The 18,987-nt window shown below is 37.7% G+C and overlaps 1 protein-coding gene across 5 annotated transcripts in view; it reads right to left on the bottom strand.

Moving 5' to 3' along the window:
* LOC125239880 (zinc finger protein 501-like) overlaps positions 1 to 18,987 on the bottom strand; it is a 120,709-nt gene that overhangs the window by 90,138 nt on the left and 11,584 nt on the right. For 3 of the 5 annotated variants that reach the window (XM_048147633.1, XM_048147639.1, XM_048147632.1), the window contains exons 4-6: positions 18,871 to 18,930; positions 15,281 to 15,334; positions 14,504 to 14,575 (exon numbers count right to left, since the gene is read on the bottom strand). In XM_048147633.1, the coding sequence (XP_048003590.1) occupies positions 14,504 to 14,575; positions 15,281 to 15,334; positions 18,871 to 18,930 (186 nt within the window). Of the gene's footprint in view, positions 1 to 8,831; positions 11,809 to 13,272; positions 13,327 to 13,779; positions 13,840 to 14,503; positions 14,576 to 15,280; positions 15,335 to 18,870; positions 18,931 to 18,987 lie in introns of those variants that run through there. The other 2 variants (XM_048147634.1, XM_048147638.1) reach the window with 2 other exon arrangements.

The raw sequence follows: 18,987 nt of genomic DNA, 5'->3' as shown, positions 1-18,987 counted from the left end.
GTTAAAAAATAGGCATAGGTACAGTAAAACGCGCTTAATCACTATTTAATAGAGGGTGGCAGTGGCAGCCTGGCAGCTGTGGCCACCGCGATACCCTAGCAAGCCCCACTAGCCAGTTCAGCAGTCAAGTTTTGTATTTTTTGGTGAAGGTTTGTTATATTAATTTGTGTATTTAGTTTCTCTCTTCAATCTCATTTCTCATTTGACTCATTTTTCTGCATGTTATAAAACTGTGTTCGCGGATTTTGCGATAGACTCAAAAACTACTAAACGGATATTTATGCGTTTTTCACCTATGTATGAATAGAGTGATTCTTGAGGAATGTTTAAGGTTTTCTTATTATAAATTGATTATTAAAACATGACTCTATATGTGCTAAAAGTCGGTAAAAATCACGCTGCTTAAGAGCTTCAATCGAAAACCGTGCCTGTAAATACCGATCGACTTAAAATAACAAAATAATGTATGGTGGAATTGTCGCTCTTATACATAAATTTAGGCCTAGAAAAAAAGTCGGCAATGGCCATAGCTGGGCATTAACTCGTTAATCCGTTAATCGTTAATTAACAAAGTTAACATTTCGATTAACGGATTAACTTTTAAGTTAACTTTAAAAAATGTTAACGGATTCGTTAACTTCCGTTAAATTTCATCGAGTCCGTCAATCGTTAATCCAGCACCCCAAGCGGCTCGCTGCGCCGCGAAAACCCGTACTGCTACTGTAAAAGCCCGTAGTACGGCAAAACCTAGGTTTTATCGGTAAAAGCAGATCCGTCGGTTATAAACAGTCTAAAGACCAATTGGCGACTTTGGATCACTTATTCGAGATCTTCTAAATCTTATTAGGCGTGCTAGATCTATCACTAACCTGAAAATAGAGTGCAATCATCAGGCATGACAGACAAATCGCACAACCGACGCATCGGGTTAGAGTCCGGCGCGGGCCTTAGATTACTTTACCAGCATGCTGTATTGTGCTACATAGAGTTGTCATCTCAAAAATCAATCTGAAGAACCGACGCACCACGATCGCGACCGCATGAATGACCCAATAATTACCAACCCGAAATAAAACCTAGGAATTAGGCAACCAACGGCGGTAAAAGCCCGAAGAGACCGTAATTATTACATTTCAGTTTTTTACCGATTGGCGTCACGGGTTTTAATGGTTTTTGGTGGATACTTAGTAAATATAAATACATAATACCTACAGTGGAGTCCTATTTTTATGACGTGTTAACGGATTATCGATTAACTTTAACTTCCGTTAAATCTACCGAAATGTATCGCTTTAACGATTATCGAAGTTAACTATTTGATTAACGGTGCCCAGCTATGGCAATGGCTTATGTCTAACTTTAAAGGATAACTGCTATAAACATGCTTAACTTAAAAAAAAATGTTTACGTATAATGTGGTATTACGGTATTCCACAGAAATTTCCAGAAAATGACTAATTTTCTCGAGAACGTTCCCTTTGACTATCAAAAAAATTGTGCACCATCTCAAATGTTTTGTTTCCTTTAGTTTACATTATTTTCTTCAAATTACATATTTGGGGAATTTTGTGAGGTTTTACTGCCGGTCTATAATCAATTATTATATTTCTTTAATAGTATTTTGTCTTATTTCTTTTACTAATCCATTAAACATCTCCCAGTAATAGCAGATAGCTTAATCGGAGCAATTTATTGCAACGGTAACCATTAAAGCCTATGGTGGCCAGATAGTCGGGTTTAAGCGGAATTCTTCACGATTTTTTGCTTGCTCCCGACTCCCGTTTCCTTATAATAAAAAAATTACAGATAAAATAATACGCCCATCGAAGGCGGTACGGTTCGGTTATGGTAATATAATAATAAAAGATGTGAAATGCCAAAAAATATGTTGTTTTATTTGAAAAAGCGAAAAAAATTGACCAGTCCCGAAAGTACCGAAAATCCCGGGAAATCCCGGTTCCATATTGCTTCGGTACCGAAAATCCCGGTTCTTTGAAACAGTACCGGTACTGCAATCCCTACTCCAAATGTATACCAGTTTTTCATCCACAATCCATTAGTCTTCAATAGATATCCCTAGGATGAACACTAGTTAACAAAACACTTGATTCTTGTTTCGAACTTTACCATCGAGTTCAACATGGTCACGGAAAAATTAAAATAAAATAGAAGCAGTTGGAATATTTGTGCATTATGTATGTAACGTGTTAATTTAATAATCGTTCTTTCTGTCTAGTACAATTTATGCTATTAAAACGCGTTCAATTTATTGTTTTATGTCCTGAAACTTGTACCTTAGTTCGAAATTGTGCCTAGTCGGAAAGACCGGCATATAAGAGTAAGGCACCTTTTTTAGGCTTTACGGGAAATAAGTCGAGTTGAAACGTGTCTTGTAGGTTAATTTAAATTATTTAAGATTCGGCTTTGCTTTTGCCTCGGCCTGAAAAAAGAAAATTATCAACCTCATTTACGGGCCTCGCCTTATAAATATAAAAATGCTGATATGTTGAAAATATCAACGTTCTCTGTTTTAATATCTATCACATTACACCCTGTTATTACAGAATATAACAATGACCATGATAAATTTAAAAGTGGAAAATGTTTGCCTTGGGTGAGACTTGAACTCACGACCGCTGGATTGATACTCCAGCGCTCTGCCTACTGAGCCAACAAGACTTCAACCAAGCCAGCGAAATTTTCCACTACTAAGGTCAATGGGACCCGTAGCGACATCTGCCGTAAAAGTGTTAAACTTCTTTAAACGGCAACCGGAGTTCCAAATCATATTGGAAATTCACCAGTTACGATGCGCTAACCATGCTAAATTTTTAACTTCTGATTAGCAGAAACGTCTGCAATCGATGCCACTAGGCTTAGAATAAATTTAAAATTGGAAAATGTCTGCCTTGGGTGAGACTTGAACTCACGGCCTCTGGATCGATACTCCAGCGCTCTGCATCTAGTGGCATCGATTGCAGACGTTTCTGCTAATCAGAAGTTAAAAATGAACATGATTTTGATACTTATAAGAAATTACGCAACAAAGAGCACTAGACGGTCTTTCCGTACTCAGCGCGTTGAGCCTTAAAAAAGTGATTTTTATCACATAAGCATAGCTGGGCACCGTTAATCAAATAGTTTACTTCGTTAATCGCTAATCCGTTACTAAAAAAGTTAACTTCGTTAATCGTTAAAGCGATACATTTCGACAAATTTAACGTAAGTTAATCGTTAATCCGTTAACACGTGAAAAAAAAAAACTTTTCTTTAAATATTTAGTTGCATCCGTATCCACTATAACGTATTATATTTCTGTAAAAGGCCGAAGTACAGCTAGCCTATTGAACTCTAGGCTGCACGTGGAAGGCAGTGATCGCCTGAGCTACTGCCAAGAGCTATGTCAGGAGAGATGCTGGCGGTGACGGGACTGTTGTGGCACTTCGAGCGGTAGAGGCTAGGTAAGCGAATGTGGTCGTAAATAGGGCTCGAATTTGCTGCCCTATCACTACAACAGTCGCCATGGTAAAGCTTAGGATTCGCCGAATCAAAGTTAGTAAAAGCAAATCCACGTGAAGAATACTTTTTAGGTAATATTTCGGACTTTTAGCAATCGACATCGGTAAAACCTAGGATTTACCGGCAAATCATAGGATTTGCCGTACTTCGGGCTTTTATAGTAGCGTTCAGAACGTGTTTTTCGCAGCGCAGATGGCGCCTGTGCCCTACTAGATTAACGGACTCGGAGAAATTTAACGGAAGTTAACGAGTCCGTTAACATTTTTTCAAGTTAACTTAAGAGTTAATCCGTTAATCGAAATCTTAACTTCGTTAATTAACGGATTAACGAGTTAGTGCCCAGCTATGCTATTGTACTTATGTAACGACCATACTTCTACTCTCAGACTTATTTGTTACAAATTAACATAAGTATCTAAACTGAATTACCATCGCTGTCATTCATCTTTCTTTGTTTTTAAAAATATTTTAAGCGGGTTACTCACGTATTAAGTCGCTATATCGACTTAATACGTGAGTAACCCGCTTAAAATATTTTTAAATATGTATGAGTCTCACGGGAGTTTTATAGTTAAAATTTTCTTTGTTTTCTTTAATTTTTACGTTCACGAACAAAGCACAGACTTTAACTTTTCAAACTAAGCAGAGAAAATAGAGATTATATTTGTATTAAAAAGAAAATTGGAACGGCAAACTCTTATCCCATTGACATACGGGAGCGCGCGTGAGCTGCGTGCGTGACAAGAGCATACACCATAAATATTTTATTTGTAAACATGGATGCATGGAGTGTGTTAGTGTCGCTATGCTTTGCCTTTTGGCTTCGTGCGAAGTGCATGGAGGGGGTAAGCAAAGCGATCGCAGTGCTTGCGGTGGTCAAAATCGACACTGATTGTAGTTGTCATCTATCAAAACTCATAAAATATAATACAATGTGTATGTTTGATATGGGGCATCAATGTTGTTTCGTTAATTGTAAAAATAATGGCATCGTCGTTGCACTGCGTTTGCGTTTCTTAAAGCACACTGGAAATTGGATCAAAGAACTAAATGGATAGCTACGGTGAAAAGAAAACGTAAGTGACATGTCAAAACAAAACATTATAATAAATTATATTTAAGCTTTGTTTACCTAATATTGTTCAATACGCTGTTAGTATTTTTCCTACCGTAAAAGATTATGCTTAAAGATTCAGGCCTAGCCAGGGAATAGGCCCGTGTCGGATATTTCTGCGGCCGCGGACATGACTAGGTACTTACGTTTAGATTTGTTTTATATGGCATTAACGGGACGGAGGTTTAGCGAATACCATATCACTAGCTCGAAGAACTTGTACCATTACTCAGTCTTCAAGATTCCTTATATGCCCTGCCAGCACCAATTTATTGACTCTTTCTGTAGTCTGGGGTTGGAAGTTTATACCGTGAGTAAACTGAGTAATGGAAACTGATTTTGAAATGAAATGAAAACTTTGGAAACTGATTTTTGGTATTATATCCATGTCTTTATAATCTATCTATCTAAATTACACTTGAAATAGTAGCTCTTGTTATTCAATTTATTTAAAATTAACGAAAAATCGTTAAAATATAATGTTTGTTTACGTGTCATTTTTTGACATTTTCCACTTCAAGTTCACATGGTAGTGGGCGTAATTGTCGTGCACGTAGCCATTAGGCATACACATATTTTTGTGGCAATTGAGCATGCAGCAAATATTGTACAAATAAGACCTAAGACTAAACCTTATGTAAGTAACCATTACAATTCAGAATCGGAGAGAAATTCTTTAATGGAATAAAAGTAGGCTTTCTTTGACAAAAATTTAAAAATACTTTTTTTTTTAAATCTACAATGTCACCTAATTTTTGTATGTTGTTTGGTAATTTATTGTAAATCTTAGGTGCCATATCGAAAATACTTTTCGAAAAAAGCCGTTTTTATTGAGCTTGTGTACATTTGGTACATCGCCGAGCACTATATTGGAAACAGAGAATTGGCTAATCTTATTTTCGACATAGACGGCTGATTCAAAGGGTTGTCTATTGTTTGCCCGACAGTCATTTAACATAATATTCATTTGCCCGAATCTAACTTGCCTGAATTTCATTTGCCCGAATGATTTGTTTACCATAAAAATCATATGACATACTCGTTGTTTATCCGAATATTACCTTCCATAATCATACAATGCCATACTATTTGTTAGCCATATTATTAAGTGCAATAATATGGTTTCATAGAATATTCAAACGCCATAAGCAATTATTGCCATATTAATTGTTGCCCATATTATTACCTAACTAACCTAACCTACTTTCTGATAGCAGTTTCATTTTCCAGGGGTCACAGTTCTAACCTAACCTACTTTTCCAGCAGTTTCATTCTCCAGGGGGTCACAGTTCTAACCTAACCTAACCTACTTTCTGATAGCAGTTTCATTTTCCAGGGGGTCGCAGTTCTAACCTAACCTAACCTACTGTCTGATAGTATTTTCATTTTCCGGGGGGTCACAGTTCTAACCTAACCTAACCTACTTTTCAAGCAGTTTCCTTTTCCAGAGGTTCACAGTTCTAACCTAACCTAACCTACTTTCTGATAGCAGTTTCATTTTCCAGGGGGTCACAGTTCTAACCTAACCTAACCTACTTTCTGATAGCAGTTTCATTCTCTAGTCCTTCTAGTACCTATTATAGTAGTTTTCGATTCTGCCAAAGCACATTATGGAAATTGACTTTTCTGGACGCTAATTTGTATGACAAATGATGGTATGGAATGTGGTAATTACGGATTTCGATGATTCTGACAAATGACATTATGGAAACTGACTTTATGGGAAACAAAGTTTCTGGCACTAGATTAATATAGTAAACAATGATTATGGCATAAGATGTTATGAGAAACAATATTATGATTGTTGAATAGGATGGCAAATAAAATTATGGCAAATGAAATTCTGGCAAATGGGGGTATCCCGATTCAAAGGTATACAGACAAGGCAATGTTAGAATATTATATTTTATGAAATGTGGTTTGCATGTATCGTCTGCTTGTATGCCACAGTTTCGTTTTCTTTTAACCCCTTATTTGCCAAGAGTGGCCCTGAAGCTTTAGTAGTTTAATGTGCTCTGCCTACCCCTTTATGGGATACAGGCGTGATTGTATGTATGTTTGTATGTATGTCTACTTGTAAATTACACATAGAACGTAAACATTTTTTCTGGGCTTTAAAAGCCCTTAGTCGATCTCTAGTTACCTCATAATATGACGCCATATCTCAAAGCTGAGGTAACAATAAGCTTGATAAGCTGCCGATTCATTTACTTTTTAACCGCCTTCCAAATCTCAAAGGAAGGGGTTTTCAATTCGTCTGTTTTTTTTTAATGTTTGTTCCTCGATATCTCCGTCGTTACTGGACCGATTTTGAAAAATTTTTTTTTGATTGAATGTATATGCATACAGATTGGTCCCATTTTTCTCAGAACCCAGTTCTGATGATGGGATCCTGGAGAAATCGAGGGAACTCCTCAAATCTGAAAGGCATACATATGGTGGTTTTTGTGTTTTTAAAGGAACAGCATGCATTTACGCACGGAACAGTGACATTTGGTGCAGTGGAACTCCTGATGATGGTCAGAATGGAACTCCTCAAATCTGAACGGCACACTTATAGTGACTTTGGTATTTTTATAAGAACAGCATGCACTTACGTCCAGAACAGTGACATTTGGTGCAGTGGAACTGCTGATGATGGTCGAAACTCCTCAAACGAAGAACGGAACTCCTCAAATCTGAACGGCACACTTATGGTGACTTTGGTATTTTTATAAGAACAGCATGCACTTACGTCCAGAACAGTGACATTTGGTGCAGTGGAACTGCTGATGAAGAGTGAGCCGCCCCTGGTTAGAGTTCCGTTCTGATAATCATTCTCATCTGTAAGTACTTCAGAATCATCCAGATTTTAAAATTGGTTCAGAAATGACAGAGATATAGAATAACAAACATTAAAAAACCGGCCAAGAGCGTGTCGGGCCACGCTCAGTGTAGGGTTCCGTAGTTTTCCGTAATTTTCTCAAAAACTACTGAACCTAACAAGTTCAAAACAATTTTCCTAGAAAGTCTTTATAAAGTTCTACTTTTGTGATTTCTTTCATATTTTTTAAACATATGGTTCAAAAGTTAGAGGGGGGGGACGCACTTTTTTTTTCCTTTAGGAGCGATTATTTCCGAAAATATTAATATTATCAAAAAACTATTTTAGGAAACCCTTATTCATTTTTAAATACCTATCCAACAATATATCACACATTGGGGTTGGAATGAAAAAAAAATATCAGCCCCCACTTTACATGTAGGGGGGGTACCTAAATAAAACATTTTTTTCCACTTTTTATTTTTGCACTTTGTTGGCGTGATTGATATACATATTGGTACCAAATTTCAGCTTTCTAGTGCTAACGGTTACTGAGATTATCCGCGGACGGACGGACGGACGGACGGACAGACAGACATGGCGAAACTATAAGGGTTCCTAGTTGACTACGGAACCCTAAAAATATACAGACGAATTGATAACATATCCAACATTTGAAAGTATGTATCACCAGAACCCCAAAGGAAGGCGGTTTTTTTTTTCTTAAAAATTATTTACTTATTATATTAAAGCATAAGAATGTGAATTAAGTTTTTTTACATACAATGTCAATCTGATCTTTCCAAGTCAATTTATTATCTAAACTTAATCCTAAAAACTTTGTCAAATCTGTCTCGTCTACAAGGTGGTCATTATATGACACAGTAAGGTTCGGTATTTTAACTATAAAACTCCCGTGAGACTCATACATATTTAAAAATATTACATTAACATAATAATAATAATTAATATTAATAATAATTAATATTACATTATATTATTTAACATGTCGAACGCTATATCGACTTAATACGTGAGTAACCCGCTTAAAATATTTTTAAATATGTTCGGTATTTTGTCAATGATTTGCTTAAATTTCATGTAATTAGTCTTAGTTACGTTAAAGCGTAAATTTTTCTTATTAAGCCAATCAATTACCGTCTCTAGGGCTTTGTTTATAGTTGCGTCTAGTGATTGTGGGTCATTTCCGGTAAATATAATAATGCTGTCATCGGCAAAAAGTATCATGGGATGTTCTATTGTACATTGTACATTGCGGCAAGTCGTTTAAGTCGTTCAAGGCAAATAAGAAAAAGCAATTGACCTAATGAAATTAAATGAAATATTTATTTGTAAAAAAAATGGGTGTACATAAAAGATCTTATTCTATAAAAGTATCTCCACTTTACAGACATACAAATTTAATGACCTAACAACTATATTTACAAAGCTATATTTACAGATTTAAGAAATTTCAGGTGCAGTGTTCCGAGTTGCCATAATACATTTTATCCAAGCACCACTTGTACAATTCTGGTTTGAATTTCGGTAATTCTAATTCCTTCAGATCATTAGGAAGGTGGTTATAAATTTTTACACACATGAATACTATATTTTTATTAACAAGTGCAGATGTTGCTCCCGGGTAATGTAGGTTTAATCCATGACGAGTATTGTACCTCGAGGTTGAGGCAAAACTACAGAAAGAGTAAATATTACTTTTAACAAATAAACACGCCTCATAAATTGATTACAGGAAAATCGAAAAAAGTGAAGTAAAAGTAAAATTCTTTATTTGCATTAAATAACGAACACACTTAGGATTACCTTGGGGAGCATAAAACTCCATCAATTTTTGGAGCAGCCGGGACTCACCTTCTTCACATAGCTCGATGTCCGCCACTCCAATTTTTGAGTCTTTTTCAACACAGTTCAGTGATCTTGATTGAAACTTATGCACGTGACGTCACTTGTGGGAGCGCTCCCTTTTATTCAACAATTTTTGAGTTTTTAAACTTGAATATAAAGCGTCCGCGGCGGTCGTTGTCTTTCACACTGACGTTTGCAGGTGAGGTGAGGTGGGGGAAGGAACGGATATTGCCATACATAAAAATATATTGAAAAAAGGATGCGTTCGAGTAGTGTGTGTGTGTATGTGGGTTATTAAAGTAATATGAAAATAATTGGAAATACAATAAATATTCACAATGGCGTAGCCAATTTTGTTTTAGTAACGTTAATTTTGAGATTGTTTTTTTCTAGCCATGTAATTACATTGTTAAATGCTAGATTCGCTTCGGACTCATAGGACATAGGGTCATCACCTCTTACGACCAGAGAACAGTCATCAGCAAATAATACAATTTTATGCCTCGTCACGTCCGTTAATATAGGCCAAGAAAAGAAGGGGTCCTAGGATGTTCCCCTGTGGTACACAATATTTGACATTACTGTAATCTGATCTATAAGTAACTACTGTTTTTGTTTTGTGGCAAAAGTTAGCTATCTCAGTGCACTGAAGTCTGTCTAGCAGATAAGATTTGTATCATTTTTATGCATTCCCTCTTATTCCTAAGCTATATTACTAAGACAGCAATATCTGATGTGATACTCTGTCAAAAGCTTTTGACATGTCCATAAAAACTGTCATCACTGGAATATTTTTATCTCGACAGGCCATTATGATTTTTAATACTTCGTAAATGGCCATCACAGTCGTTTTATTTTTACTAAAACCAAATTGACTGCTAGATAATAAGTCATATTTATTGAAAAAAGAAACTGTTCTATTATATAATATATTTTCAAAGCTAGGATAGGTACCTACGCTATGAGTCTATAATTATCAGAATCCTGATCAATCAATCTTGATCAATCCTAGCACACTGCCTTGAGGTACTACTTAACCCCTCCCTTATTGAAGGGGCGTGAAATATCAATACCAGGTCTGAGTTTCTGATTTAGGTCATTGCTGCGTTGTCAGGGTTCATTCCAATGTGAGTCTTCTGGTGACGTCGCAGAGATTATTTGTTAATGCATTTAAAATGACAGTGGCTACATGAGTAAGGTTTTTCTCAGGTGTGTATCATTTGGTGTCTTTGTAAGTGTGCTTTCTTAATACATTTGTACTCACAGTGACTACATGCGTAAGGCTTTTCTCTGGTGTGTATTATTTGGTGTCTTTGTAAGCTTGATTTGATACTGCATTTAAAAGCACAGTGACTACATGCGTAAGGCTTTTCTGCAGTGTGTACTCTCATGTGCCTTTTTAAGTCTGATGTGTGAATACATTTATAAGCACAGCGGGTACATTGAAAAGGCTTTTCGCCAGTATGTGTCATTAAATGTGTTTTTAGGGTTGACCTACGACTGCACCGGTACTCACAGTGGCTACATGCGTAAGGCTTTTCTCCGGTGTGTATTATATGGTGTTTTTGTAAGTCTGCTTTCGTAATGCATTTATAAGCACAGTGACTACATGCGTAAGGCTTTTCTCCGGTGTGGAATCTCATGTGCTTTTTTAAGTCTGACTTTACTTTGCATTTATAAGCACATTGACTACATTGATAAGGCTTCTCGCCCGTATGTACCAGTACATGTCTTCTAAGGTTTGACCTATCACTGCACTGGTACTCACATTGGCTACATGCGTAAGGCTTTTCCCCGGTATGTATTATTTGGTGACTTTCCAAAACTGATTTCTTATCGCATTTATAAGCACAGAGACTACACGCGTAAGGCTTTTCTCCGATGTGTATTCTTTGGTGTCGTTGTAAGTCTGATTCCGCACTGCATTTGTGATCGCAGTGGCTACATTGAAAAGGCTTTTCATCAGTATGTCTCCTTTCATGTATTATTAGGATTGACCTTTTACTGCACTTGTAGTCGCAATAACTACACTTATAAGGCCTTACTCTGGTATTTAATCTTAGGTGTGTTGTTTTGTGTGTCTTCTTATCTTCGTAGTATATCGCTTGATGTTTGTGTAAATCACTTTTGATCACCCTTTTGAAACTTAAATGACTTTTTAAATGAGCTCGCAAACATCTCTTGGATATTGTTGAATAATCACAATGAGCGCACATGAAATTCGTGACACCATGTTCGATTTTTTCATGCTCTAAAATAAGTGATTCAGTTTGGAATGTAGCACTACAAAAATCACAAGCAAATTGTTTGGGCGCTGGCGGCAAGTGTGTCTCTTGAATGTGTTTCCTTAAGATAGTTTCGTTTCTAAAACGTTCGCCACAGTGTTCGCAGGCGATTGGTTTTGCCCCGCTGTGAGCAGTCGCGTCGCCGCGGAGGCGCTCGAGCACTACGGAGCAAGCCATCGCGAGCTGCTCCCTGGCGCGGGCGCTGCCGTCCGAACACACTGCAACATATAGTTTAGCAGTTACCAATCATAGACGTTCAATTAAAAAGAAATTATACCCCACACATATTTACCAAACCATCTGCAGACAGGTAAGAAATTATTCACTGAGTGAAATTCACTTATAACGAGGCCGTCAAGCAAATCTAGCCACTTAAAAAAGGCGCGTAATTAAAGTTTTCTATGGACGGGAAACCGTCGCCCCTACATTTTCAATAGGTAGTTTTTTAAATATTACGGCTCGTCGATGATTCCGTCAACGTCGAGGTTTAGAAAGGCACGCGCTTTATGAAGATACTTATTTGGCCGGTGAGTCCTACAATTTAAAGATTTTCCACCTTTTTTAGGGTACCGTAGTCAACTAGGAACCCTTATAGTTTCGCCATGTCTGTCTGTCCGTCCGTCCGTCCGTCCGCGGATAATCTCAGTAACCGTTAGCACTAGAAAGCTGAAATTTGGTACCAATATGTATATCAATCACGCCGACAAAGTGCAAAAATAAAAAATGGAAAAAAATGTTTTATTAGGGTACCCCCCCTATATGTAAAGTAGGGGCTGATATTTTTTTTTATTCCAACCCCAACGTGTGATATATTGTTGGATAGGTATTTAAAAATGAATAAGGGTTTACTCAGATCGTTTTTTGATAATATTAATATTTTCGGAAATAATCGCTCCTAAAGGAAAAAAAGTGCGTCCCCCCCCCCCCCCTCTAACTTTTGAACCATATGGTTAAAAAATATAAAAGAAATCACAAAGTTAGAACTTTATAAAGACTTTCTAGGAAAATTGTTTTGAACTTGATAGGTTCAGTAGTTTTTGAGAAAAATACGGAAAACTACGGAACCCTACACTGAGCGTGGCCCGACACGCTCTTGGCCGGTTTTTTAGTCAGAAGATCTACTTGACCGTCGTTACACTTATTTCGGATATTAGTAAAAAAAATCGATAAAAATCAAACAATTTTAAAATTGAGTTTCTATTTGTATGAGAGCCATATTTTAGCCCACCGTGCGCTGCCGGTGTAGGCACAGTATAATAAAGAGTACTATCGTACAGTGTGGCCACTCCTGCTCCCCGCTGAAAGTGCCGCCCATCCCCTCTCGGTTACCTCACAGTTACTGCCTGTCAAAAATGCTAACAGTCGACCTGTCATATTTCACTCATACAAGCATGGTACGCGTTCACCTACACGAGCTTAGACTGTGTGCTAAGAACTCTTTCATATATTTGATCGCCAGTGTCCGAGGTGTGGTGTAGGTAAGTATTGGATCGCCGATGGGCAAACCTTCCCAACGATACAGTTTGTAACTTCTTGACAAGCAAAAACGTCTGCAATCGATGCCACTAGGCTTAGAATAAAACCGGAAAAGTACTGCCTTGGGTGAGCGCTGCGGCATATTGGTCAATGGGACCTGTAGCGACATCTAACAGTTCGTGTTTCCCATTCGGGTTGGTACTCACGCGACATCTCATCGTCCTCGGCCGCCGGCTCCGGCTTGACAGAGAACTCTTCATCTGAAACAAACATACATTCTATGATGTTGATTATTAGAATATTATGAATAAATGACTGTGTACTTGTAATCATTAAACAATCAGTTTTGATATCACATGTTTGACCGCAGCGACGACCACGGTTCAACTCGATTTGCTTTTGCATGTCCGGATGTTCTCATCTACAGGTCGCAAGTCTCCATCGACATTTTGCAACCAGATTGTGTGATTATTGATTCCAAATCATTTTGTCCACTCCAGTGTTAGGCAAAAATGTATAAGGCGTTTAGGACTATCGTGACTTTAAAAACAAAGTACGTTTGCGTTTTCTAAGCGAGTAGCGTAATAGGTCTTTAGCTCCCAGAGCCACTAGTTTACTTTTTGTCATAGTCTGTTTGATCTGTCTCAATGTCACATATTTTGAACAGATGTTGACTACTAACTTCTAAACCTATAGTTAAACTGACTACTCACGCAATATCTCCTCAGGTGCGTCTTCATCCAGCATCTCCGGCTTGACCGCGGGCTCTTCACCTGAACCAAACAACTTTATAAGCAGCAGCCTAGTACAGTATAGCCACGAGCCAAGGAAGGAGGGTTATGAACTAACTCAGAAGATGTGGTCTGTCATTTATTGAAGTTTATACAGAAATAAATATTATAGGACATTCTTGCACAGATTGACCAAGTTTCACGGTAAGCTCAAGAAGGCTTGTGTATTGGGTGGTACTCAGATAGCAATTAATATAATACATCTTAATAACGATTAGTACCGGACCGAAGGAGTTTTTTTTTAATAGATGACATATTTTTTTCATACACAATAATTCAGCACGTAATGTATTACGTTCACATCAATTAGCGTACCTACCTAAACGTCATTATGACATGACGTTTATGTCATGTCAAATTAAGTTGGACGGAGTACATTGCTGCTTGGTCAAATTAAAAAAATAATTACTCTTAATTAATAATACTTTTTAACAAAATGATTATCCTATACGATTCGTATGATCAGATACTATAACTGGATACATTATTCGCCCGTATGGGATCCACACGCTGTATACAAATACTTATATTAGATATAAAACATACATGACTCCGGAACAAATACGGGATGGATACCGAGATGTTGCTCCACGTTTGAGCTCATGAAAGGTTAAATAATAATAATGACTATGACTAGTAGACTCACCTGGCTCGGACCCACAAGACTCATCTGTGTCCTGCATTTCTGGGTGTTCATACTCAACTGCAGATTCTTCCTCTAGAGCAAACAAACAAAACAAATCACTCGCTACAAACACAAAACATGTCACTATTAGAGATGCAATGTATACTTTGGCCGGAGTCATCAAGTTAAGATACTTTCCTATACTTATAACTTATTTCCCAGTATTTTTGTACTTTCTAATGCTTATTGTTATTTGTACGCCACCAGCACTTTTTTTTAGCAGTTAGCAATCACAGACGTTATATTAAAAAGAGATATATCCTACATATGTTTACCAAACCTGACATTTTCAGATAGGTAAGTCATTATTTACTGAGCTAAATTCACTTATAGACGGTGAAGGAAATCTTGTCACTGAAAAAGGGGCGAAATTCAATTTTTCTACGGACTCACCTTCGCCTCTACTGTGTAATGGTTCGTCGATATCTCCGCCAATGTCAAGGTTAAGGCATTTCGTGTCAGTAGGTCAGTGTACTGTAGTTAGGTGCTTATTGAGCAAAACAATAAAGATTATATATTATTAGTAAGTAGGTTTACATTAACTTAAATAAGTGGTTAAGTGGCAAAGTACTGCCTCGGGTGAGACTTGAATTGACGGCCTCCGGATCTATATTCCAGCGCTCTGCCAACTGAGCCAACAAGACTTCAACCAAGACATCGAAATTTTCCACCATATTGGTCAATGGGACCCGTAGCGACTTCTTACAGTTTGTGTTTCCCATTCGGGTTGGTACTCACGCGACATCTCATCGTCTTCGGCCGACGCCTCCGACTTGACTGTGAACTCTTCATCTGAAACAAACATACTGTTCGTGGGATCGTGTCGACCTCGCTCCGGGCCGTGCCTTGTGTTACAGATCTCCTTCAGTGTAGCGACGCTGCTAAATATTGATGAAAATCTACAAGACGATTGTGAGGCCTGTTGTATTTTATGGATCTGAATGCTGGGCGACAAAGGTGGAGGATGAAAGGAGAGTGCACGTGGCGGAAATGAGAATGTTGAGATGGATGTGTGGAGTGACCAGAATGGATCGGATCAGGAATGAGTATATTAGGGACCGGCCACATCAGACCGTTGCGTGTCTCGGGGCGCGCAAAGGGCGTCCGCGCCACGCCACCTGAGTGTAATTCAAAAAGCGTCTCCTCAGTACATTTTGTATAGGAAGGACGTAAGGCGCGCCGCCAAGCGGCGCGGCGCGCGCCCCGCCGCCGCCACGCCACCTGGGGCGCGTCTTACGTCTTTCCTATATAGATCAAGAGCCCAGGCCCGCCAGACCTTCCTCAAATTCTCAAGGATGAAACTTTGGGACAATGTAGAGTTCACATCGGCGTTTAATGTGTGCATATTTTCTAGTTCGGCCCATCGGCCAATTTTTTGCTATCAAGTGATGAAGGTGAAAAAAAAAAGTGCTTACTTTCCTTAAATTCTCAAAGCTGATTTTTATATATGTGTTAGAGCACGTTGTTAGAAATTGGTTATCATCAATGCCAGACCGTTTCCGCCGGCCATAACTTTTACCAGACGCGACAAAGTTGGCAAAAAACGACTCTAACTTACCTCATTTTCTCAAGCCTGATTTTGATATATGATACGCAGGGACCTGTAACTAGACCGTTTGTAAGCAGCCAGACCAATCGGATGGACCCAACCATCCGCCAGACCGACTTAAAGTTTCGATATGAGCATTAGTAGAATTGAAATATTTCGGGTCTATAAAAGCTAAAAACTTGAATTTTCTACATTAAGCTACGTTTATATTGTATACTTGACGTAATAAGCGACTTTCAAAAATTTTACTTCTAAGGAAATAAAAAAATGAAAGTTTATATGTGGTGCAAGATTAATTTTAAGCTATGAATTTTATTTACACTGCGTAAGTACATGTGTATTTTATTATAAATATAACTTTTACCAGACGCGACAAAGTTGGCAAAAAACGACTAACTTACCTCATTTTCTCAAGCCTGATTTTGGTATATGATACGCAGGGACCTGTAACCAGACCGTTTGTAAGCAGCCAGACCAATCGGATGGACCCAACCATCCGCCAGACCGACTTAAAGTTTCGATATGAGCATTAGTAGAATTGAAATATTCTGGGTCTATAAAAGCTAAAAACTTGAATTTTCTACATTAAGCTACGTGTATATTGTATACTTGACGTAATAAGCGACTTTCAAAAATTTTATTTCTAAGGAAAAAAAAATTAAAGTTTATATGTGGTGCAAGATTAATTTTAAGCTATGAATTTTATTTACACTGCGTAAGTACATGTGTATTTTATTATAAATTTAAAGAAGAAAAGTTTAGAAAAGCATTTTTAGCTTTTATAGACCCAGAATATTTCAATTCTACTAATGCTCATATCGAAACTTTAAGTCGGTCTGGCGGATGGTTGGGTCCATCCGATTGGTCTGGCTGCTTACAAACGGTCTGGTTACAGGTCCCTGCGTATCATATACCAAAATCAGGCTTGAGAAAATGAGGTAAGTTAGTCGTTTTTTGCCAACTTTGTCGCGTCTGGTAAAAGTTATATTTATAATAAAATACACATGTACTTACGCAGTGTAAATAAAATTCATAGCTTAAAATTAATCTTGCACCACATATAAACTTTCATTTTTTTATTTCCTTAGAAGTAAAATTTTTGAAAGTCGCTTATTACGTCAAGTATACAATATACACGTAGCTTAATATAGAAAATTCAAGTTTTTAGCTTTTATAGACCTGGAATATTTCAATTCTACTAATGCTCATATCGAAACTTTAAGTCGGTCTGGCGGATGGTTGGGTCCATCCGATTGGTCTGGCTGCTTACAAACGGTCTAGTTATAGGTCCCTGCGTATCATATATCAAAATCAGGCTTGAGAAAATGTGGTAAGTTAGAGTCGTTTTTTGCCAACTTTGTCGCGTCTGGTAAAAGTTATATTTATAATAAAATACACATGTACTTACGCAGTGTAAATAAAATTCATAGCTTAAAATTAATCTTGCACCACATATAAACTTTCATTTTTTTATTTCCTTAGAAGTAAAATTTTTGAAATTCGCTTACTACGTCAAGTATACAATATTCACGTAGCTTAATGTAGAAAATTCAAGTTTTTAGCTTTTATAGACCCGGAATATTTCAATTCTACTAATGCTCATATCGAAACTTTAAGTCGGTCTGGCGGATGGTTGGTTCCATCCGATTGGTCTGGCTGCTTACAAACGGTCTAGTTACAGGTCCCTGTGTATCATATATCAAAATCAGGCTTGAGAAAATGAGGTAAGTTAGAGTCGTTTTTTGCCAACTTTGTCGCGTCTGGTAAAAGTTATGGCCGGCGGAAACGGTCTGGCATTGATGATTACCAATTTCTAACAACGTGCTCTAACACATATATAAAAATCAGCCTTGAGAATTTAAGGAAAGTAAGCACTTTTTTTTTTCACCTTCATCACTTGATAGCAAAAAATTGGCCGATGGGCCGAACTAGAAAATATGCACACATTAACCGCCGATATGAACTCTACATTGTCCCAAAGTTTCATCCTTGAGAATTTGAGGAAGGTCTGGCGGGCCTGGGCTCTGGGTCTAATACAAAATGTACTGAGGAGACGTTTTTTGAATTACACTGAAGCGGCGTGGCGCGGACGCCCGTTGCGCGCCCCGAGACACGCGACGCTCTGGTGTGGTCGGTCACTTAGGGGAAGTTTGAAAGTTGCGCCTATAACGGAAAAGATGAGGAGTGGCAGGTTGGCGTGGTACGGTAATGTAATGAGGAGGGATGAACGTCATATAGGCAAAAGAATGTTGGAGATGAAGGTTGATGGATGGAGAGGAGGGGTAAACCCAAACAACGCTGGATGGATTGTGTGAAAGGAGGAAGAAAGATGTGAGTGTTGAGACGACGGAAGATAGAGGAGAATGGAAGAGGAAGACGTGTTCTACCGAACCCACATAACGTGGGATAAGGGTAGGAGGAAGAAGATAAATTAGCCGTTGGTGGCGCTACATGTTAAATGTTAATTATTACATTTTTAGTGGCATTTTACGGATATGTTGGTGTTTCGTAAATAATGCAATTTTATATCATTAAAGACATTAAAGACTAAAATCTTGCATTATTTTATTCTAGAAAAAACACTTTTCAAACTATACTTATGCAAATTGTTTAATAGCTTTATAATTATCAGATGGATTGTAATTGAAATACATATCTTACTTGTCGGTATAATATATACTTATGGCTATTTTTTTGCTATTCCCGGCAATGACATATCTAAATTTAGCCATCTGCTGTTCTGGTCACTTCTAAACCTATAGTTAAACTGACTACTCACGCAATATCTCCTCAGGTGTGTCTTCATCCAGCATCTCCGGCTTGACCGCGGGCTCTTCACCTGAACCAAACAACTTTATAAGCAGCAGATATTTTATCAAATTTAACATAATTATTT

The sequence above is a fragment of the Leguminivora glycinivorella genome, chromosome 26, assembly GCF_023078275.1.
Source record: "Leguminivora glycinivorella isolate SPB_JAAS2020 chromosome 26, LegGlyc_1.1, whole genome shotgun sequence".
Taxonomy (NCBI): Eukaryota; Metazoa; Arthropoda; class Insecta; order Lepidoptera; family Tortricidae; genus Leguminivora; species Leguminivora glycinivorella.
This window is presented reverse-complemented; position numbering and strand designations above follow the sequence as displayed.